The following is a 24,845-nucleotide window of genomic DNA, read 5'->3' as shown; positions in this document are numbered from 1 at the left end:
TTTTTTTAAAAAAAAGTATTTGTTTTATTTTCAATATTACTTGGTGATAAACCTTTATTAGAAATATTCTTCACACAATATTAATCTTAACTTATTAATTCCGTTACTGATCTCGGCTCGGGTCAAAATACCATTGCCTGCCAAATCTTAAATCGAATCCAAAGAACATCGGCCAAAAGCTTTCCTAGAACTTCAAGAAACTCTTTTTGTTTAAAACAAAAGCTCATGATGTAAGTGTCGCATCCTATTGTGAAATTCAATTATGCTGACCGATGCAGTTTATTTGGGGCTTGGAATGGGGAGGGCGCAATTTCTGGGGAAGGCGCAATTGGTTGGGCTTCGAACGAAAGCTGATGTTTACTTAAGGTTTGATTTGTTTATTTCGGTCGGGGGTCAATGAGCGGACCTCAAAGCCAAAAGCATAGGCAATGGCAAGGGCGAATGCGAAGATTGCTGAGATTGAATTTGAAAAATAGTCTATAAATGCCATAAGAGTCCTGGTTTCATGGGTTTGATAACTTGCATGCATTTTGGTGACAATTCATTATTTTTTATTTTCTTTGTTTGCCATAGCAGAGGCTCAATCCCTGCGCACCCCTAACCTTGTCTCTGCTTGGCATGGCAACAGCACAGTTCGACGAGCTCGCACACATCGTTGCTGAAGTGGCGGCTCGGCCCCCGCGACCTCCTCACTAGCCCAATTGCCTCCATGGGCATACAGCTTGAGTATGCATTAATTCTTTTGGGCTATTTTATAGTTGCAGCTCCATATGAGCAATCCCTTTCAGCAGTATAGGAATATAAGAAAATTTTCCAGCGACTCCAGCGAAGTCCGAGACCAAAGGGCCGGCCACGCCCACAACTGCAAACATATCATTTTTTTTTTTTTTTTTTTTTTATCAATCAATCAATAGTTATATTTAAAATCTGTCCGAAGTTATGGACAATAATTAAATTGTATAATGGGACCTTAACTTAATGAAATATTGAGTAGTACAATGTTTGCTTATCCTAGGAAACTAATTTTAACAGTAGACCTTAGCGATAGAATTCAAGTTAATTATTGTCGGGCCCTTTAGTGGGCCTTGTTAGTTTTTCAACTGCAGCTCAGTCCCGTTCGCCCGAGTGGCAGAGGTCCAGTGGGTGGGTCCGTTTCAGCCTCCTTGTGGTGTAGCTGTTGTCCAGAAGATTGATGGCCTCAGGGTTAGGATGTCGGTCCAGCCTTACCACGTACCTATTGGCGAATCTCTGAACTTCTTCGCTCACATATGGGACTCTCAGTTGGGCGTGGATTGTCGCATTGTCGTGGAACGGATGAGCTCCAGTTAAAGTTCTTAGGGCCTTGTTTTGGGCGATCTGAATGATCCTTCGGTTGCTTTGACACGCCGTCCCCCATAGCTGGATACCATATGTCCAGATTGGCTTTACAATGGCCTTATATATAAGGAGCTTGATTCTTAGCTTCAGCCTGGACCTCCTTCCAATGAGCCAGTTGAGCTGACGCAGCTTGATCCGGATTTGCGTCCGTTTGCGCTGCAGGTGGGTTCTCCAGGTGAGCCTTCTATCCAGGGTCATACCCAGATATTTGGGTGTAGGGCTGGCTGGAATTGGGGTGCCTCCGAGACTGACTCCAGGACAGTCGCCTCTCTTCATTGTAAACGTCGTTTGGCCTGACTTCTCATGGTTGACGGCGATGTTCCACCGTCGAAGCCACGGGTCAAGGATGTCCAGCTGGCGTTGGAGTCGTGCAGAAGCCTCCTCTGGCAAGATTGAAGAGGCCAAAAATGCCGTGTCGTCGGCATATGTAGCCACTAGAAGGCCCTCCTCTTCAGCGACAGGCATGTCGGCTGTGTACATGGTGTACAGGATGGGACCAAGTACACTGCCCTGCGGAACACCAGCTTCAATGGGCCTGTACTCCGATGTCGCATTTCCGCTTCTGACCCTGAACTTCCTGTCGGTCAAGTACGAGTTAAGGAAATCGTAATACTTTTGTGGCAGGTTCCTCTTGAGCTTCGCTTTTAGACCAGGGTGCCAGACCCTGTCAAACGCCTGCTTGACATCCAGGAAAACAGCACAGCAGTAATGTTTTCTTTCGAGGCTGTCCAGGATTTTTTGCCACGATCCTGTGGCATTGCTCGGGGGTGGAGTGGGAGCGCCTGAAACCAAACTGGTGATCTGGAAGATAAAAAACAAATATTACGGCAGCGGCGGACTGTTCGGTGAATTTGGAAATTCCGGAAATAACATATAAACATATCATTTAGCATGGAACAAATAACAGCCACTATACTGGCGGCCGTTAACCATGCCGTTCAAGAAGCAACCCTTCAAAGCCAGCATGGGGATATTCCCATAAGGATCGGCCAACTATATCCGAATTTTGCGATATATATCCAGTCTTAACTGCAAGGGTATGTGTATTTTTTCCACACCAAAATGTGTCGCTCAGCATTTCTGTAAAAGCGAGAAGCATTTGCAGTTCCTTTACGAGGGTTGGTCTATTCGAATAGCTTTACACACTTTAGGTGGACAAAATGCGAAAAGGCTTGCTGTCTTTCCAGAGTAAATTGGTTATGTCGACACCATATAAGGTCCCAACGTACTCAGTCGAAAAACACCTCAACAATTTGTTGATGGCAAAATCGTTTGGTAGATTGCAATTTAGGATACGGTTTCCTCGCACTGTTAAGGCTATAAATACCTTTTGATCTTAGATAAACCATCAAAGGCAGAGATGTATAAAAATTATCGAAGTAAATGATGTGATTCTTAAATCTTTGACTGACGCATGTACTGACGCAAGTGGTGCTTCATTTTTATGCTGCACATTTGCTCGTCAACACAAAGGCGGCCATACTTTGGCACCGAGTCAAGCCGTTTGTTGAGACAGTCTACAAATTTTCGCGTACGGAAAAAACAATCGTAGCCTGGTACACCATTTTTGATCCATTCGCTCTCATCACGTAGCGACAAGTACCTTTTGATTGCCTCGAATCTGTTTCTGGTCATGCAGGTTTGTATTGGTCCGAGTGAATTTTGTCCCCAGTAGGTCTTCAGATTTGGGTAGCGATAAATGGACATGAACATCAAAATACCTTTGCAATGGTGCATCTCATCAGTGTTAATTTTGAACTTATTGTTTATATTATCCTTTATATATACACATGGTATCATTGACGATCATATTAATGATTTCCGCAATAAAAAAAGAAAATAGCTAAAGAGCTGTAGAGGAGTTTTGAGCTCCCTTATTTCTGCAGGAAGCGAAAAATCGCCTAAAAAATGCTACATTGCATACATTTCTCTCGCCACACAATCTTACTCGAATGTAATGGTATTGATTCATAAAAATAAAACGAACGAAGTAAATAAAACGAATTATTCACTAAAATAACACCAGCTTACCAGCTTCATTAAACCCACCAGAATTTGGAGAAGATGCGCATGCCAAATCTTTAGTGATTGGTAATGGTGATCGCGACCTTTTTGTAGTTTTCTGGGTAGTCTTAGCTTTCTGTGCATTGTTTTGGACAGCATTCTAAAATTTTATATTCTCAATAAATGATATAGTCTTAGCATCCTCTAACGCAGTATTAAGCGCATCCATTGTAGCAACGTCGGCGTCCTTAACACTTCTTCATCCGATGAAACTGAGTCAAATATTTTGACCATCAACAAAAACAAACACATAAATGGCCATCAATTGTGAAATTATCAGCTGCCAACAAAAGTTGTCTTGGATCACCAAACATGCCAAACGCACGTATCGCTATTTCGCTATCACAACGCATGCTTTTTATATATTTGCATATCTTTAACTTAATTTTAAAAGTAAATAAACTTACCTTTCAAGAAAAAAATTATGAATGGATAGGTTTTATATATTTTCTACTATTTGAACAGCAACACACAACAAGCCGCAGACCTAATTTTACGCGCGAAAAAACATATCGCTTGTGTATTCCGAAAGATAAGTCCCGTTAAATGCTTCGGAGAGCTTTCAAAGCAGAGACCCATAATTTTTTGTGCTTTTTATCAACCGCCAAAAATTATTTAAACTATTAAAAAGCTATTAGTTTATTTTTAAAGAGCAAAAACGTAATACGTGCCTTCGATAAGAGGCAAACTCCTTAGGCGCAAGAACACCAACATGCATCCCATCAAGAAAACCCCCAAGTAGGTGCTGGGAAGGATCCATTCCTACACTTAACAGCACAGGGCTCAGATTCACTCGGCCCCACGCAGCGAAAGGCCAGAATCCATGGAGGTTGACCCCTTACTTTTCAGGTTACTAAAACCCTCACAGCATCCCAGAATAGGTTGCATCTGATCGATTAGGCCCACCAAAAAAGCAGAGGGTAAATAACATTGAGCAAAGCGCCGAAACACCTGATGGTACAAGTTAAAGACGATGGAGGTCCATCTAAATATAAGCCCAAAATAACCGATGGAGTTATTTTAATTATTATTATTTAAAACAATAATATTGTCATTGTTTTTAATTGCAGAAAAATTGGAAATATATTATGTTTACAGAAATTGCCATATTTATGTTCAATAACTTTGTCGCTGCCTCTGCCGACGTCGGACCTTTACCGTTATCGTTGCTGCAGCGGGAAGTGGACCAGACGCTTCAGTCAGCACCTTTTGAAGCTAAGTATTGAATTTTATTATACCCTTGCAGAGACGGAGACATATCCGACCCTATAAAGTATAAATATTGTTTATCAGGATCACCTCCTGAGTTGATATAAGCATGTCCGTCTGACCGTCTGTCTGTTTTTACGCAAACTAGTATCTCAGTTTTGAAGCTATCGACTTGAAACTTTGCACATAACCTTCTTTCTTTTGCACGCAGTATATAAGTCGGAACGGCATGGATCGGCCGACTATATCCTATAGCTGCCATATAACTGATTGATCGGAAATGGTATAACTTTGGTGTTTTTAAAGTTAGAGAGTTCGAATTATGAATGCTATTTTTGACAAAATAATATGACATGCCGAAATTTAAAAGGATCGGCCTACTATGTCCTATAGCTGCCTATAGCTACATATATATAACTGCACAATCGGATATGACCCAAATATCGTGTTTTTGAAAATAGAAAGCTGGAACTTAGTACAGATTATATTTTTGGTTAGTCAATCCGACCTATTAAATTTCATAACGATCGACCGACTATATCTTATAGCTGCCATAGAACTAAATGATCGGAAAAGGTATTTAGTGGTGGTATTTTGGTTTTTTTGAAGATAGAAGTTTGGGACATTTTTTAATTTTTCTATTGTAATAAATTGGTAATTTTATGATATTCTCATAATGATCGGCCAACTATATCCGATTTTGGCGATATATATCCGGTGTTAACTGGAAGGGTATATCAACTTCGGCTCCGCCCGAAGTTAGCTTTCTTTTCTTGATTTTGTTCAGTTTATGAGAACAACCGAAAAAAATTTTGACAATCACTCTCTCTCAGAGCAGGAGACTTACTTTCTTTAGACTTTGGTTTGGGGTTGTGTGTTTTACGATGAGAGATTTGACATTCCCACTCATTAAAATACCGATTGACCGAAAAATTCAATTCAAAAAGTCTTTTTGGCACTTTGAATTCTTTTCGATGCACAGTGGCACAATAAGTAACTTTTTGAATGAAACTGTAACTTTTTTTTTAATAATTTGTTTTTCTACTATGTATATTAATTAAAATTATTTATTTTTTATTGAATCTTAATACTTTAATAAATAATACTTTATTGGTATTTATTGAACTCGGAACTCGTCGTTTACTTAGAATCGTTTACTCGTCGTAAATAAATTTTAAAGCTTAAAATGCTTTCTCAACAGGTACTTGAGTAGCCGGGATGGCCAAGACTACATGTGCAAGCGCACTCAAGTTTGGCGATTTTAGCTTTACATTTGTATAAAAATGTAGTATATCGTCGTTCTAATGTTTTTAATATCTCGTCCCATTTTCTTTTTAATTTTTAATTATTTTCTCTGAATATCCAAATTTTACAAAGGCAAATGTTACAGGGCAAAGACCCAATAACTTTAACATACACACATACATACAAAAAAGACTTTTTGAACCGTCTCACAAAGTCGAACGGTCCTGGAAAGAACAGAGCAATTGGGAACAGAAAATATTGCTTGTCATTTGAGCGAGAGCATACTTTGCATACGAACAAAGCAAACGGATGCTCTCAGACTTTTTTTATCAAAGAATCATTGAACAACACTTCATTTGAGACCCCAGCAATCGGTTAAGAGTTATTTGCGAGCTATGGTTAAAACAAAAACTAGAGCATTGTTGTTTTAAATCAGTGGTGGGCAAAACTAACACATGTTTAAAATTTGAGTGTGTGTGTAGCAGAGAAAAACAATGAGAGCAGAGAATTCACTGAGCGAAAAAAACGTATGTTTTTATTTAATTTTTCGTTAATTCAAAAGTTGCAACATTTCTTAAACAAATGAAAAACTACGCTTCCCTATCTATATTCTCCATGAAGAAAACTTTTCCAACCCAATTTCTGTGAAAATTTAGTTTGGGCTGTCAAATGAATCAAAATGAGAGCAAATGAGAGAGCTTCTAAAAAAAATTTGAGAGTGCTTACACTGTCAGTGTGCCGGCAGCGCTGCGGCAGAATTTCCTACCGTATACTCGCGTGCTATGTAAAATGAGAGTTTGCCCACCACTGTTTTAAATAAACAAGTGCCACGCCACGCTCATTGAGCAACGATCAAAAGAACGAGGCACAGTGGGTCCAATAGCTCTGCCAGCAGAATTAAATTAATAACTTTAGTAAATTAATAGATATTTAAATGAAACTTTGTTCTTAAAGTTTTTAATTTATTTTACGTATATTCTCAAAATTTCAATGTCCTACGTTTGGTATTTCTCATAGCTCCCATACAAATGTTAAAAAAAACCATATTCAACAATATACAATATGTATGTAAGTGTTCACATTTTTATACCCTTGCAGAGGGTATTATAATTTTGGTCAAAAGTGTGCAACGCAGTGAAGGAGACATCTCCGACCCTATAAAGTATATATATTCTTGATCAGGATCACCTCCTGAGTTGATATGAGCATGTCCGTCTGTCCGTCTGTCCGTCTGTCCGTCTGTCTGTCCGTCTGTCTGTCTGTTTCTACGCGAACTAGTCTCTCAGTTTTAAAGCTATCGTCTTGAAATTTTGCACACACCCTTCTTTCCTTTGCACGCAGTATATAAGTCGGAACGGCCCGGATCGGCCGACTATATCCTATAGCTGCCATATAACTGATTGATCGGAAATGGTATAACTTTGGTGTTTTCAGAGTTAGAGAGTTTAAATTTCACATGAGAGCTATTTTTGGCAAAACATTACGACATGCCAAATATCATAAGGATCGGCCGACTATATCCTATAGCTGGCATATAACTGAACGATCGGAAATGACCCAACTTTCGCGTTTTTGAAGATAGAAAGGTGGAATTTAGTACAGATTCTATTTTTGGTCAGTTGATCCAACCTACTAAATTTCATAAGGATCGGCCCACTATATCCTATAGCTGCCATATAACTGAACGATCGGAAATTACCAAACTTTTGTGTTTTTGAAGATAGAAGTTTGGGATATTTTTAGGTTTGGTTTTTGTATTATATTAAATTGGGTTATATTATCATATTTTCATAAGGATCGGCCAACTATATCCGATGTTTGCGATATATATCCGGTTTTAACTGCAAGGGTATATAAACTTCGGCTCCGCCCGAAGTTAGCTTTCCTTTCTTGTTTTTTTTAATTTTTATACCCTTGCAGAGGGTATTATAATTTTGTCCAAAAGTGTGCAACGCAGTGAAGGAGACATCTCCGACCCTATAAAGTATATATATTCTTGATCAGGATCACCTCCTGAGTTGATATGAGCATGTCCGTCTGTCCGTCTGTCCGTCTGTCCGTCTGTCCGTCTGTCTGTCTGTCTGTCCGTTTCTACGCGAACTAGTCTCTCAGTTTTAAAGCTATTGACTTGAAACTTTGCACACACTCTTCTTTCCTTTGCACGCAGTATATAAGTCGGAACGACCGGGATCGGTCGACTATATCCTATAGCTGCCATATAACTGATTGATCGGAAATGGTATAACTTTGGTGTTTTTAAAGTTAGAAAATTCTAATTTAACATGAGAGCTATTTTTGGCAAAACAATACGACGTGCCAAATTTCATAAGGATCGGCCGACTATATCCTATAGCTGTCATATAACTGAACGATCGGAAATGACCCAACTTTCGTGTTTTTGAAGATAGAATGCTGGAATTCCATACAGATTCTATTTTTGGTCAGTTGATCCAACCTACCAAATTTCATAAGGATCGGCCGACTATATCTTATAGCTGCCATATAACTGAACGATCAGAAATGGTATTTGGTGTTTAGTAAAAATAACAACTTTGTTTTTTTTGACGATAGAAGCTTGGGACTTTTTTTTAGATTTTGTAATTTAATTAATTGGTTTTATTATAATGTAATCATAAGGATCGGCCAACTAAATCCGATGTTTGCGATATATATCCGGTTTTAACTGCAAGGGTATATCAACTTCGGCTCCGCCCGAAGTTAGCTTTCCTTTCTTGTTGATCTATTCCATTTAATTTCTTGTTTAGTGTTTTTTTGTTTAATTTACATTTTAACTAATGAGTTGGATTTCTATATATTATTCGCTACTATTATTCGGAATCTGAAAATTCAGAATCATTACATAAATGTGGGAAATTTATTAAAAGACCAGCCACAACTTTATCAAATTTAATACATTTAACCGAATTTGTTGACATTTTAGACAATGATGTTATTAGTGGATCAAAAGACACGAGTAATGCTTGTTTCTTGTTTTGAAACTCTTGTTTAAGAGTAGACACATGATTGATCTGCGCCTTATGTCACAAATCACCAAAATCTTTTTTAGGCCCACCAATATCTGATGTTGACGTGAAATGATATAAAACAAGAAAGGAAAGCTAACTTCGGGCGGAGCCGAAGTTTATATACCCTTGCAGCTAAAACCGTATATATATCGCAAACATCGGATATAGTTGGCCGATCCTTATGAAATTTGGTAGGATGGATCAAAATATAATCTGTACCAAGTTCCAGCTTTCTATCTTCAAAAACACAAAAGTTGGGTCATTTCCGATCGTTCAGTTATATGGCAGCTATAAGATATAGTCGGCCGATCCTAATGAAATTTGGTAGGTTGGATCAACTAACCAAAAATAGAGTCTGTACTAAATTCCAGCTTTCTATCTTCAAAAACACGAAAGTTGGGTCATTTCCGATCGTTGAGTTATATGGCAGCTATAGGATATAGTCGGCCGATCCTTATGAAATTTGGCATGTCGTATTATTTTGCCAAAAATAGCTCTCACCTAAAATTTGAACTCTCTAACTTTAAAAACACCAAAGTTATACCATTTCCGATCAATCAGATATATGGCAGCTATAGGATATAGTCGGCCGATCCCGGCCGTTCCGACTTATATACTGCGTGCAAAGGAAAGAAGGGTGTGTGCAAAGTTTCAAGACGATAGCTTTAAAACTGAGAGACTAGTTCGCGTAGAAACAGACAGACGGACATGCTCATATCAACTCAGGAGGTGATCCTGATCAAGAATATATATACTTTATAGGGTCAAAGATGTCTCCTTCACTGCGTTGCACACTTTTGGACAAAATTATAATACCCTCTGCAAGGGTATAATGAGCGCCATATCAAGCCATTTCTGATTTTTTTTCTCAAAAAATTTTGTGTTGTAACGGCAATCCAAAATTAGCCAATTTTTTATTAATTTCTTTAATATCGTTGTCAGATAAGTTTATGTTCTTCAAAATTATGCCAAATACATATTAATTTAGCACCAAAAATTTCCTTGATGCGACATTTTCGCCAAGCCACATGCAAAACAGAACGCGCTTCGGGATTGACATTTCACCTAAAAAGTTCAATAAGCTTAAGGGTTGGACGTAGTTGGGTATAATTTTGGACATTTTCACATCATAAGGACCCACACTTTACATAAATACTAAAATTAGCTTAAATACGATTGAATAAAGTTAGTTGTAGTCCAATGAAGTTAGTAAAGTGCTCAAAGCCAAATCTTGCAAAAGCAACTTACAAATTACACATTTTTTAGATGTACATGCAAAGACAGGTCACGAACATACAATTTATATTTAGTACATACCTTATTTTAAGGGAAACAAGAGTTATTTATATCAATATACTCAAATATATCACTTGTTTTGATAATTTAAAACGAATCACAAATAACCTCAAATCTTTCTGTAGACAGGTGCCGCAAATAAGTTAAGTTTCAAAGCTCGCAGCCGATCAGAGGTGCTCTTAAAAACTAATTTAAACGATTTTCTCAACATTTCAAAGCGTTATTAATCGAATAAAATCAAAACTTTACGTATTTTTCAAAAGTTAAAAATCGACTTTTATTCCGCTAGATTTCTCATTGGATCCACTGTGCGAGGGTAGAAATTCGGTGAACCAAAGAAACGGCTTCTACTCTTACTTTTTACCCCGCGATACCAAGATAGAAAAATCGGCGATTAAGAGCAACTCGGCTCTACTGACCGCTAAAAGACAAAGGGCACGGTCTTGCGCACCCGCTCTGATCACTCCGACTCTCACGTCATGGGGTTATCAGTTTAAAGCCCCACTTCCAATAACGAAAACAAATTTCGTACCAACAACAAAGAGTGCTACAATTTCTGCCACCACAGCGACCACCACTGCAATTTAAAATGCCGCAACGTCAACGACTACAGCGAGAACAAAAACAACAACTTTGAAAGTGCCAAAGCGGCGCCGGCCAAACAGACTGGAATAGATCGCTACATTCAAAATAAGAGCAAGCTTAGCCCGCAGAGTAATCCAGCAGGCAATAAAACCAGAAGGTCGACGAAAAACCAGGCAGATCCAATAGCAAAAGATTTGTCCCGCTTATCAAAGGGAACATCCATAAAATAAAGGCGCAAACAAAGACTGAAGAGCTCTTTCGAATCGTGTCCAAATATCTCGACAATGCTAAGAAAAACTATTACACGTACCAGCTGAAAAGCTGCAAGTGGCAATGTTAGTAACTTTTTAAATAAAAAAGCTACAACCCCTCTTCAGGGTCGAGCTTGAGCCAGAAAGCAGGTCGCTGAGAAAGAACGAAGTCAACCCAATTTACAAGCTGCAATATTTTTTGCATCGGAGAATCACTGTGGAAGAGCCACATAAACGCAACGGTCCAGTACAATGCACTTATTGCCAAGAGTATGGAAAATGGTCTGTATAGACTGCGGGGACGCCCACAACTCCGCTCAATGCACTACAAACAAGGACAGTGCCGTGAAGAAATGTGGAAACTACGGAGGCAACCATACGGCAAACTATAGAGGATGTGTGGTGTACAACGATTTGAAGAATCGCATGCGACAAGCGACCGTAACGCGGAATCAGAATCCACAGAATGTGTACATTGCGTCAAAAGCTACCCCAGATATCTTCTTCGCCAAAGCTTCAAGGTCCTAATTCAGTCCCCTAAACACCACCAACAGCTTCTCCTATGCCGATGCTCTACGATCTGGGAGGGAAATTCCAATTCAGCCTAACTCACAAAGCGCTCAACAGGCCCCAGAACAGCCACAGAGCAAAACGGAAACTATGATGCTTACACTCCAACAAAGTATGATGGAGCTCATGTCATTCATGGAAACGACCATGCAAACACTTGTTCAAAACCAGAACACGGTAAACAGCTGTTCATAGCACAACAGTCTTAATAATCTATACGAACAGTGTTAATAATGTATTCTAATCAGGCAACAAACTTCTTGCAGTTCACATCTTTAAAATTCAGTCAAGAAACGGAATTCTTTCAATCGCTACCGTTTAGTGCTCTCCTCGCTTCTCAATCTCGGAAGGATAATTTATGGACTTCTCCAATTCACTTGGGGATCGTTTCATAGCCGCAGGAGACTACAATGCCAAAAATGCGCACTGGGGATCACGTCTAGTGACTCTCAAAGGAAGAGAATTGTACAATATAGTTATAAATGTGAGAAATAAACTGGACTATGTTTCCCCTAGAAGTCCTACATACTGGCCAATAGATCCACGTAAGCTCCTAGACCTTATTGACTTTGCGGTGACAAAAAACATACCTTGCAATCCCCAAGAGCCGTCAGCCAACGGGTACAACAGCGGGACCTACACGCAAGCAATTGCGTGCCGTAACTGTGTACACCGCTGGTAGTGCGACTATACTCTCCACGTGAGGGCGGCTGGCAACAGGTCCCGGTAAGGCCATGTCTCCGCCGAGGATGCTGGCTAATGGTAGTCGGGCGGGGAGAAGAACACTCCCTTCCCTTAAATCACCCCAATCCAAGGTGGAACAGCATATGCCGAAGGATGCTTGTCCGAAAGGGGGCCCGGACGCGAACTCTGGTCCGATTGATGAGGGCGGACCCATCGGCCAAAGCCAACCCGAACCAGGCCGAGATCATTAAGTGGGCAAGGGGGATCCTGCCCGACTTTAATCCGAAAAAGGCGGGAGTGAGGCTGGATCCGAACAAACGTGCTGGGTCAGACCCTGCCAAGGAGATCGCGCAAAGCGCTAAAAGGCAGAGGTCCACGGAGGGAGAAGCCCCCCCAGGCTAAGAAGAGGAAGTTCCAGCCGCAGACGTCAAACCGCTCGTTCGCCGAAGTGACGAAGGGAAGAACCCTAATTGGAGTCCTAGACAAGGGCTCCAAGGATGGGCTCATCCCCAAGGACCTTTTTCGACGAGTGGTAAACGAGTTACATGGGCGCTTCGTGAAGGAGATGCTGCGATGCGGAGGACCCCCACCAGAATCGTCAATGTAATTTCCTGCCAAGACGCGCGATCGGTAGAGACCTACAAGCGTATGGTAGCGTCGCTTGGAGAGGTCTACCCTGGAGCTAAGCTAGTGGCGGTTGGCTGGGAGGAGATATAAGCAAACCGAGGGCGCGAGTGTAGCTCACTGAAAAGCCAGCCGACACTAAGACCATCCTAACTATGCTTAGGATGTGCAATCCGACGCTTCCCACGGCGGACTGGAGAGTCGCCAAGGTCGAGGAGGCGGTGGGACTGCGGAGGCGGTTCGTCCTCACACTCAACGAGGAGACCGTAAAAGCCCTGGAAAGGTCGGAGCACCGGCTGAAGTACGGATTCGAACACGTTTCGGTCCCTATTTACAAATCCGATGCAAAGACCAAGCCAGGAGGTATCGGGCTGGAGGCAGACACGCAAGAGCCAGACTTGGAGGAGCCGACCGAAAAGGGGCACCCGGAAGGAATGTCGGATGAGGAGGAGGACATCCTGGAAGGGTACACCTCGGAGGAAAGTGACTTGGGAAGGGCACTTAGTGGAGTTGGAATGGAGGAGGACTCTCTGCTGAGCTCCGAGACGGAAGCAAAAGTTACTGTGGTGGAGAATTGTAAGAATGTCCGTGACAATCCTGCAGATAAACCTCCATCACAGTAAAGCGGCGTCAGCTGCCCTCCTACTCCAACTCGCCGAGAGTGGCGGTGATGTGGCACTCATCCAGGAACCCTGGATCCTTGTCGAAAGGATTCTTGGGTTGGGGGCGTCGGAGTATAGGCTCTGCAAAGCCGATACAACAGGTAAAAGGCGAGCCTGCATCCTCGCAAAAAAGAACCTTAACTTCTTTTTGCTACCCAATTTCAGCAACGAAGACCACGTAGCCGCAGCCATAGAGAGCCCAAATGACCCTCTAAGGGTATGTTCGGCGTATATGGGCCACGAACAGGAGGCCCTCCCCCCGCACCCACTACTCAAACAGCTGGTGGAAGACAGCAGGAAGCACAAGATCGACGTGATCGTAGGTTGCGATGCTAACGCCCATCATCATCAGTGGGGAAGCACTGACACGAACGAGAGGGGGTAGTCAATCTTCGATTTTATCCTAGGCTCCAATCTTCTGGTGGGTAACAGGGGTACAGAACCCACCTTCATAGTCAAGAACAGAAGAGAAGTACTTGACGTCACTCTTTACTCTGAATCCCTAGCAGACAGGATTGTTAGATGGGGAGTCCTAGAGAAACACTCATTCTCAGACCACCGATACATAGAATTAGTGGTCAATTTCGAGAACTTTAATCGACTAACGGTACGCAACCCGAGAAAAGCGAACTGGGAGTTATATAGAAAGAAGCTAGATAGTTCCTTGGGAAATCCTCCAACAGGGAATGTGGATAGTAGGGCAGCCCTGGATGCCATGGTGGATACGCTCACGGCAGCGTGCGCCAGGGTATTCAATAAAGCTTGTCCCAAAAGCAGATCGGGCAATAGCAAGTCAAAGAAACCACCATGGTGGTCGCAAACACTTGCGCCCTTTAAAACCAAGGCCCGCAAGGCCTTTAATTTTGCAGGAAAACAAACTCGGAGACAGCCTGGGAGTCGTATAAAGCAGACCTTAGGCGATATAACAAAGAACTTCGCAAGGCAAAAAGGAATGCCTGGGCCAAGTTCTGCACGAACATTCAGCAAACATCAAAGGCCTCCCGACTCCGGAAGGTCCTCGCAACTACTGCACCTAATGTAGGATACATTAAAACCTCAGAAAGTAACTGGACATCGTCGAGCAGAGAAACCCTAGAGGCTCTAATAGAGACACATTTCCCGGGATGCTCTCGAGAAGACCAACCCTGGAAATGCAGAGACAGGGGAATAGCCCCTCCTCCTCTAACCAACTTGAATACCTATTGAGTGACAGGTATCTCAGCTGGGCAATAAATAGCTTCAAGCCTTTCAAATCCCCAGGCCCAGATGGTATTGTTCCGGCTCAACTAATTAAAGCCGGTCCCAATCTGAGGTCTTGGGTCAAGATAGCTTTCTCAGCAATTTTCAGATTAGGCATCGTACCCGCAATGTGGTTGCGGACGAAAGTCGTATTTATACCCAAGGCGGGAAAACCATTGCACTGCACCCCTAAGGACTTCAGACCAATAAGACTGTCCTCCTTCCTTCTCAAGACAATGGAGAGATTAATCAGCCTCCATATTAATTTTACTATCAACCCAGATGACATCTCGGGATCACAGCATCCGTACAGGAAGGGCCGATCCACGGAAACGGCACTCCATGAGATCACTACTTTTGTCGAAAATGCACTTACAAGGAATGACAAGGAATACGCACTCATTGCTTTTCTACACATGCGTTCAAAAACATCCTACCAAGCTTGATAATTAATGCGCCAAGTACCTAGGGATTACGCTAGACAGGAAACTGGACTGGAAGTCAAACACTATGGATAGAGCTTGCTCCCCGACCACTGAAGTGTTTTCCAAGCAGAAGTAATAGCTATCGGGGAAGCACTCAGATCCCCAGCACTAACTGGCAAACAAGAAACAATCTGTATCTTCTCAGACAGTCAAGCCGCACTCAAAGCCCTTGACGGATTCTCATCCAACTCCAGGGCAGTAAATGATGACTGTCGCAGATCTCTTAACAAGATGGCAGAGCAGTATGACATCCACCTCATATGGGTGCCCGGACATAGGGACCACAAGGGTAATTGCGCCGCCGACGAACTAGCAAGTGCAGGTACTACCAATCCTCTCCTCCCGGAGAAGGTCAATGATGCTTATCGCCCTTAATAGGCAGGACTGTAGTCTTGCAGTCAAGGCCATTACGGGACATTGGTTAATAGGAGCACACGCGGCTAGACTAGCGGTGCCACATTATGACTACTGCAGGAGCTGTGGGGACGTAGAAGAGGAAGAGACAGTCGCACACTCCCTGTTTCAATGCCTTGCGCTAGGGCGCAGCCGACTCAAATTCTTGGGCGCAGCAATACTCACGGACCTAACAGACCTCGCGGAGATTGCTCCACGCAGACTCGTAGCTTTCATCCGTAAATCTGAATGGGACCGCGAGCCGCCGCAGGAAGGGAAGCACACTCTTGGGCGCATCAGTAGATAGGATGGGAGAGGTCCCCTTGTAGGACCTCTGCCTGTGCGGTATCACAAGGAGCCCCAGCGGCTCAAGTGGATGGGGGTGTCAGTCACTGGCCCCGCATCGCCGCCTCAACCTAATCTAACCTACCTTGCAATCTAATAAGTGCCAAAGCAGTCTTGGACTTATCCTTAGACCACTCGCCTGTGCTTTTAACGCTTCTTCAAATCCCAGAAATAACAGTGTTCGGTTTAGCCTGACGTCGCAAAAAAACGAACTGTCTTAAATATAAAAAGTACGTGAGTGCCCAAAAAGAACTTGCCCCGGAGCTTAATATGGAATAAGACATCAACTACCCTACGAGCGCGCTGGAAGAAGTGCTCGTTGTGGAAGTTAAAATTTCTACTGCTCAAGCGAAGGAAGTAGACCGAAACAAATACTACAAATAAAATCAGCAAATCAAACAGCTCGTGCGAGAAAAGAGGCACACGCGTCGTGGTTGCCAAAACAGCAGATCACTAGCTTCAAAACAACGCGTTATCGGCTCATTTAAGAGATAATTGGACCTGGGACACTTGATCCGAAAGGGGGCAAAGGTACGAACATCCCTTTGGGGGACATTAAAATTAATGAGTCCCAGTACAAAAGGGCAATCAATGTCATCAGCGACTACATTATTTACAAAAGTAAAAGCTGCCAGTTTACGCCGATCCTCCAACGTGCAAACATTGAGAAGAAGGCAGCGGCTCTGGTATGAACCTTAGAGGCAGAAGAAAAAATTTAACAAATTTTTTCTGGAATCGCTCTATTCTGTTGGAAAGAACTGGATTCCAAATTCCAAACAAATGCAGCGTAGACGCTGAAGCTTGAGTGTGGCCTTTAAAATTGGTTCATGTGCCACTTCACAAAGCCCAGCATAGCATACACTTTAGGAAGTATAAAGTCTAAGTGAACAGAAAATTGCTGTCGAATAAAACACCTAGATCTTACACCTCCTCTTTAGCTGTCACATTATATTTATTGATAAAATGAGCCGTGCAGATATCAAGATCCCGCTTACTATAACGGGTAAACAGACACTAAGATAAGTTTAATGGAAGAAGATTACGGGAGCACCATGAGTAAACTTTTAATATACCCTCCTGTAGCAAGTAACTGTCACTAATGCAACTAATGGCCTTATAGATTTTAAGGTCATCCGCATACATCAAGAAGTAGGCATGACGAAAGCATGAAGAGCATATTATTTTCAATAATGAAAATAATAAATAGGAGAGGTTCCAGAGAGCTGCCTTGTTGAAGACCAGATGAGATGACAAATGGACTTGAGATAACGTATCCAATAGAAACGTGGCAAGGTCCCTCTGCCAGATAAGACTCGAACCAACTTAATAAAGAGGAATAAATACATAATTTATATAACTTGGCCAGAAGGGCAGCATGACAAACTTTTTCAAAAGCTTTGGGGAAGTCAATGTTAATGGAATCAACCTGAAATCGGTAGCAGACCTACTGCCACCTTTGTGATAGAAGTAATCTTCCACCGATAGAGGAATTTATCAGATGAGGGCGACAAGGAGAACAACAGTTGAAGGGGAGTAGAAAGGGAAGCGATACTCTTCTTAAGAATGAATGGGGAGATACCATCCAAGTCAGGTGTGTGTGACTGGGTAAAATGTCATGTGGCTTTACCTAGGTCACAGTACAATATGTCCATGTTAGTCACATTGAGAAAAGGCTCAATGCTAAGAAGAGTTTAATTATCACTCCAAGGTACCTTCGACTTCAAGTTAGAGGCAAAACATTTTGTAAAAAGTTCCGAAATTTCCTGATCCGAGTCGGCTACCAAATTATCATTACATATGGATGAAGATATGTCCGATTTTCTGTTAACAAACTCCCAAAAAGCTTTAGGATTGGATCGTAGGCTAGTTTCGACATCGAATATATACGGGTTGTAAAGAAACTTATAAAGGAATTCAAATTCCCGCTTAAATTTCCGGATTAAATTTCCTCTTGCTCGAGACTCCACTGTTTTAATAAATCGTTTGTAATGCTTATCCCTTCTATTTTTGAAGTTTTTTAAACCTTTTGTATACCAGGGAAGTCTATAGGATCTTCGTACCCTCACAGGGGCATAAATATCAATAATATTAAAAATGGCAACCAGGAACTTGGTAAACCAATCATCGATTAAGCCATCCAAAAATAGGAAAACCCCATCAAAAGCTGAAATAGAGAAATTAATAAGTGACCAATTAATATCATTCAGAGGATAATATGGAATGGGTGAAGCAGAAGGCAAAAAACTATATAAAACTCGTGGCTCTAAGTCCCGAGACCAGGCGATAGAGCTTAACTTGAAATTGACAGCTGGCATCAAAGCAGTGGGGTCCAACAGCACTAGTGATGTTTCCCATATGCGCATGATATACATATACTAAATGCGCTGTTTGGAGGGATATACGACGCAATGATGACGGTCAGGCTGTGGACGCCCTAGATTGAAACGGCAAGCTGATCCAGTAGAGGGTCGCTCACCGGAAGGCGTAGCCTGAAAACCTACCTCCTCGCGCACCCTAGGATGCATCTGGGTATTTTCGAAATAATTGGTACAAGTTGGGCTCCGAGAATTCGGAGGAGAAAAATGTATTATTGAGCCACGTTTCCACAAGGATGGACAAGGACAAAATCGCAGGCAGAAGAATTCAGAAATACCATCCGGGACTTGGTCCTCATTCCCGATATATTTTGGAATATAACTTTTAAGCTTTTATTGGAGTCTGACGACGTATTATAGGTACGGTCCAAACTGGGAATAGAACGGCCAGGCGGTAATGATGAAAGTACACTCCTGGTACTGGTGCATGTGGAGGCATATCTTGTAAGATAGCCGATCTTTCCATTAGACTCAAACGTAGACCTGCGAGTGCCCAGTTGCAAGGCAAACCCAATGCCAGGGGAAAACATAGTATTTATAATCTGGAAAATCCACCCGCAGCAATTATCCACTCTCACGTCTAAAAGGTAAATAAGCATCTTAATTCGGCGAAAAAAAATCACGAACGGGTGGCCCACCAAAAAGAAATAAGAAGATGGGCAGCGATGCAGTGCCATCCTCTCGATTACGACCTTCTTGTTGTGCTGGTCATTCACAAGTGAAGATAAGATGTAAACAACTGGCCTTGGAAATAGTTTTTGTTAAACATAGTTGTTGTTAAGTAAATTATTGGAGAAATTAAGAAAAAAAACGTAAGCTGTTACCATTTAAGCCTGCGCCGTTTGTTGTTGGTAGCCAACAGAGAGAATCGTGGAAGTAACTGCGCCAACAGCGCCGCTTACTGGGGCTTTTTTGACGATCGCGTTTTGGTAAATGGAGGATAGCCGGGAGCTCAATAACATTAGCAGGCTCTCTAAGCGCAAACCGACTGATTTCTACTGACATAGGCGATAAGTCCTAATAGAAGACTGTACGGAAATGTTGCTCCGGAACACCCAGTTTAAAGTAAACAATTTTAAGAGCGTTAATATCAGCATCTTTTTTGACCAGCCTAGCACACGGCTAAATCACTAGTCTCCATGTTTAGCTCCATGCTCTTCTAGATGAACAGTTTATCTGCGACGAGCTCGCACAGTGCATTAGGTTGGGTAGAAGTCGTGAATTTACCAATATGTAGGCATATGAGCGCAGCTGGGTGCTTGTCCCTTAATGCGCCTATTAGGGTTGATCCGCTTTTTCCTCGGGACAGCCACCTTTGATGCCGTTGGGGCCTGGTCCAGTGTAGCCCTTTTTCTTGGCTTGCTTGGTAGGCATAAAATTTATAAAGGCATAAGTGATACCGTTGACGTAATTCTGCTAGTCACTGCCAGATATAATAGATCTATTCATTTGGTCATCGAAAAGAGGCCTGCCGACGTGGTTAAAACACAATCGAATGACCCACAATACGCGAAGCCGGATAAGATTTTTCATTTTTTCTTACTTTTATCCCTAGCCACTTAGCATAAGTTTTTTATTACTTTTATTTTTTAATCGTAATTTATTTTCCATGCATTGGTGGTGGGCTGCTTCGTTTTGAACAAAAATTACATTATTTACGAATTACAGGTTTACAACCATACCCCTGCTATTCCTCTTGACCATAAAATTGGCACGCATCTTTTGACTACTGAAAAGCTAAATACATTCCCATCCGTGTGGTCGAATTTTGGTATGGAATTTACATTTGTTAAACACTGAGCGAATCTTTCAGAATATAGACGCGTCATAAAGACCGTTGGAATGACCAGCATGTTCCCCCAGTCGCATTCGCAAAAACTGATCGTTGATGGCGCTCATCTGCGAGACCTGCTCGACTTATTGCAAAACCGCAATAACTGCAAAATTTTCAGCATTCTCAGCATAACGTAATAATTTATTATGTGGGTAATAATTTAACACATTTTTATATTAATTAGTTTTATTTAAAGATACGGCTTGCGAAGACAAGAGAAAAGCTGCTTTGATTACACAGCCACACAAAAAAAATGGTTTTCCGGGTCGCTGAATCCAAATCCGAGGTCCAAAAAACCTTAGCACGTCAGGGTTCTGACATAACCTCAAAAAACCTCATAAAAATTAAATTCGAGTCCAAACTTTAGAATGTCAGGGTTACGACATAACCTCAAAAACTAGAAAAAATTTTTCTTTTTCGTGTTCTGGGCTCAGACCATGTATACCATATGTTTTTGGGTCTTCTTTCATTTTAAAACATTATACAAAATAATTAAATTATATTCATTTAACAAAAAAATAATAAAATTAAGTAGAAAATAAATAAAATTAAGTCAAAACAAAAAACAAGTGTCATAACTCTTGTGGTGTTTTTCTGACCGTCTTTATAGGTGACATCTACCTTTTCGCATAAGGCGCCGGAGATGGCTTTACAAAGAGCTTTGATGTTGGTGACGTCTGTTATATAGATGGGCGGCGTCCTAATCTCCTTGGGGGCTTTCTGTTGTTCATCATCCTTCATGGAGGTTTTTGGAGAGGGAATCAGCATCCTCGTCGGCAGAATCCATTTCATCGTCGCTGCAAAAGTGCAGCTCTGGCTGCCTCGCTGGTGACTAGTTCCTCATCTTTGAAGCATTTTTAACCTGCGCTTGATTTTGCCATGCTCGAAATCGCTGGAGTCTTACATTTTCTATTTCACGTTGGCCTTTTTTTTAGGCGGCGGATGGGTTTTGTGAGGCTTGACAATTTTTGATATTGCCGCTAATTTGTTGTTTTTCGTAGTTGTTGTTTTCCGCGAATTCTCTGCGAGCTATATATATTTATTATTTAATAATCAAAAATTCAACACCTACTTGTTCTCTTCAACCATGGATAATATAAACGATAATTTCTTTGTTACCCGACTGCAATTTGAATCCAACAATTTATAAGTCTTACAAGTATAGACAACTTAGAAAACTCATGTCAAGTTAAAACAACTCTGTTGTAACGAACACGCAAAGTCCCCTTTATTCAAAGGCCTTTGAATTTACAAAATTTTTACAATTTAAATGTACATATTTAATATTTTAAACATTCAATTTTGATATTTTCTCAGTTTTCCCAATGAATAATCAACACGTTATATTTATTGTTCTTTATTGCGGTTATATACCGACGGCGGTGGTCTGAGCCGCACGATTAGCTTAGAAGTGCAGACTCCCGCTACTTAGCGGCTAATTCATTTGTATAAAGGGATAGAGATAGGGACAAGGAGCTTATTTACGTTTTTTTTTTTTTTTTGCGGTCTTTCCGAATTTTGGAAATTGCTTGTGGAAATTGCATCAATTAGAGCATCAGCTAGCATTCCTGTATTCAACATAAAGCTTAGAGGCCCAGACGACCGAGGGGCGCTCGATAAACGATTTGTTAGTACATATTAAGCTATTTGTAATTTGTTAAGCTAAGAGGAGGAGGTAAGGAAATTTAAAATTCTATATTTTAAATTAGAGGGACAGGAAAGAGATGTTATAGAGTAGAGACCATTGTACGCGACACCGTACGCGGGACATTCGTACGCGCTCAAAATAAAAAACGGAAAAAAGGAAACAATTTTTTCTTTTTAATTTTATGTTTAATGCATAGCATTTTATTAGCTTTTTCATTGGGGCAAAGATTGATGTTGGGTATTTTTCCATTTGGAAGATAATTGCAGAAGTCGAGTGATTCCCACGGGACACAGAACGGAAGTGGCTTAAAAGGTCAACCAATTCAAACGCCCATTTCAGCGAATCCAAAGCCAATATTTTAATGCAACTAACTTTAAGCTTTTGCCTCTTTAAAAAGGATACAATTTTTTTCAAAGATGACTTTTATTATACCCTTGCAGAGAGTATTATAATTTTGTCCAAAAGTGTGCAACGCAGTGAAGGAGACATCTCCGACCCTATAAAGTATATATATTCTTGATCAGGATCACCTCCTGAGTTGATATGAGCATGTCCGTCTGTCCGTCTGTCTGTCCGTCTGTCTGTCCGTCTGTCTGTCTGTCCGTTTCTACGCGAACTAGTCTCTCAGTTTTGAAGCTATCGTCTTGAAACTTTGCACACAAGCAAAAAAAAAGAGTATTGTTTAATGTTATCGGCGGGCAGTTTTGCCTGTTTTGAGTGAACGTAACATGCTTGCATTTTAGTTAGTTCACTTTAATTCGCCAATCTGACAGCCATTTTTCGACATCGATCATATGAAGAGCTTGCTGCGCAGTTGCTTGAATCGTGCATTTTGAGCGGCTAAGAATAGCTGTGTCATCGGCAAACGTTGTTGTAAGATGTTGTAAGACATGCAGTCCCACCGTGTGCTTTACCATCTGAATGATTTGTTCCATAGAATGAATATCCTCGTAGTTGGAAATTGTATCTGTTTGTAAGATGTGTTTTTGAAAGCAGCATTACGTCGATTTGATTGTTTAGTAGGAATTGCGCTATCTCGAGTTTATGCTGCGAAACGCCGTTAGCGTTCCACGTAGATAGTCGTACGGAAGTCATTATTTGGATTGTTGTGAAACCAGCATTTGTATTAGTAGATTTTGGTTTCGCATTAGATCTTGCATAGTTGTACGCATAAACAACATAAACTCCGCAAGGCTTTGTTGTAGACTGCATATCATAGCTTCAAAGTTCCTTTTTGGCTGCTCCGGCGGTTGATGCTGCTGAGCCGTGTTCGCTTCTTGGTGTGATTATTGCGGCAGTGAGCTTTTTGAGGCTGGGGTAGTCAGTCCTGATTTTAAAGCGCTTGCGTATGTAACATTATTGGCAAAGTTTATGGGTTCTAGTGAGGAGCTGGCTGCAGTCGAGATGAAGACTTCAGAAGAAGAAGACTTCAGAGGAAGAACTCCCCTCTGGTGGATGCGACTTTTCAGCTCCTTATAAACTGCGCAACCTATATAGTTAGTGTGATTTACACCTTTGTTTTCTTTGCAGACGATACTTCGGACTCTATGCCCTTAAGTACGACTTACAGACCCTTGCTGCTTTTTAGCTAATACGTGTAAAAGTTCTTTTTTTTGTCGATGAGGTATTTCGATAATACTTTGTAATTATCTTCAGACTTCGTTTGAACTTTTGTTTCCTGGATATTGCCCTTTACGAGTGGTATTATGTGGAAGTTTTCCTTGCCAATAAGCTCTATAATTTTGTTGAATTTGGAATTTTGGAACTTTTTTCTCGTATGTAAATTGGCAGGGGCTTAGGCTTCCTTTTTCGACATCTGTAGATTCGGCGTCATCCTCATAGTCTGCCAAGATTTTAAAACGGTTTGAGTTCGAGGGCGTTTCTATTGCAGCTATGTTAGCATTGCCAAGGGTTATTTTGCGTTGAGAGTTTAGGGGCTCAGCATCCTTTTGATTTGGATGTAGGGATCCATACCAGTCTGCACAGCCGGCTTAATATTTTCTTTGTTTTTGTTCTCTTTTTCTGGCAGCGCAGCGGAAGAAGTATTAATATTTGCGCTGCTAGCTGATGACGTTGTTAAACGCGCTGTCGTTACAGTTGCGGTTGTTGTTGTTGTTACGGTTGACGTTGTCAAAGAAGTTGCGGTGCTAGTTATTGCGCTCTTTGGCTGCAGAGACTTCGATGGTAGCGAGGGGGAGCAAGAACGCGCTCTCTCGTTCTCTACGTTTAAGAATTCGGTCAAGTTTGGGGTAATTAATCGTGTTTGGGATGAGCTTGCATTACTACTTTGCAAAGTGAAGTAAGCGTTTTCTATCTACTGAGATCCTCTCGTCTTGCTCACGTTGACGTTGTCTGCGAACGTCGTTTAGACTCATTGCAATCGAGGTTGAGTTTGTTCGAGTTTTTTATGTTATGTTTTGTATTAATTAATTAATTAATTAATTAATCAATATAAACATTAGCGATTTCATCGCTGACAGCGTCTTTTCGCATTGTTTTTGATTTACGAAACCAGTCACTGCACTTTTTTGATATTATTGAACACTTTTTTCCCGGAGCACAATAAATACACGTCTACATGCGTTTCGATTCGACTGGCATGGAGATATGATGATCAAAGAGCGAAGAAGTTCAAATAAGGAGTAATTAATTTTTCAAATAAGTTAGGAATTTCCGACAATTTAAAGATGCCTCTGTAGCTGGCAACATCGGACTTTTTCCCTTTTTTTGTGAGGGAATTATGAAACATTCCTTCCACTTAAGGGGAAAAATCGAGATCTCGAGGTTTAAGTTTAAAAGTCTATTAAGAGGTTTTTACAGAGTCCTGACACAGTATTTTAGCACACAGCCTGGTTCTTCATTGGGGCCTGGCGTATAAATGGATTTGACCCCTAGAAAATCAAGTAATAAGCTACTCTCGGAGAAAAACGGAC

At 41.3% G+C, this 24,845-nt stretch overlaps 1 protein-coding gene across 1 annotated transcript; it reads left to right on the top strand.

The window, feature by feature from the left end:
• Positions 1-12,516: 12,516 nt before the first annotated feature.
• On the top strand, positions 12,517-20,726 carry LOC138925576 (uncharacterized). Its single transcript, XM_070276380.1, has 2 exons — positions 12,517-20,397; positions 20,461-20,726. Exon 1 carries the CDS (start codon positions 13,087-13,089, stop codon positions 13,552-13,554), a length of 468 nt encoding a protein of 155 aa, XP_070132481.1. The 5' UTR covers positions 12,517-13,086; the 3' UTR covers positions 13,555-20,397; positions 20,461-20,726.
• Positions 20,727-24,845: the final 4,119 nt, after the last annotated feature.

The sequence above is a fragment of the Drosophila bipectinata genome, chromosome XR, assembly GCF_030179905.1.
Source record: "Drosophila bipectinata strain 14024-0381.07 chromosome XR, DbipHiC1v2, whole genome shotgun sequence".
Classification (NCBI taxonomy): Eukaryota; Metazoa; Arthropoda; class Insecta; order Diptera; family Drosophilidae; genus Drosophila; species Drosophila bipectinata.
The sequence above is the reverse complement of the archived record's forward strand: the minus strand, read 5'-3'. Positions and strand labels throughout refer to the sequence as shown.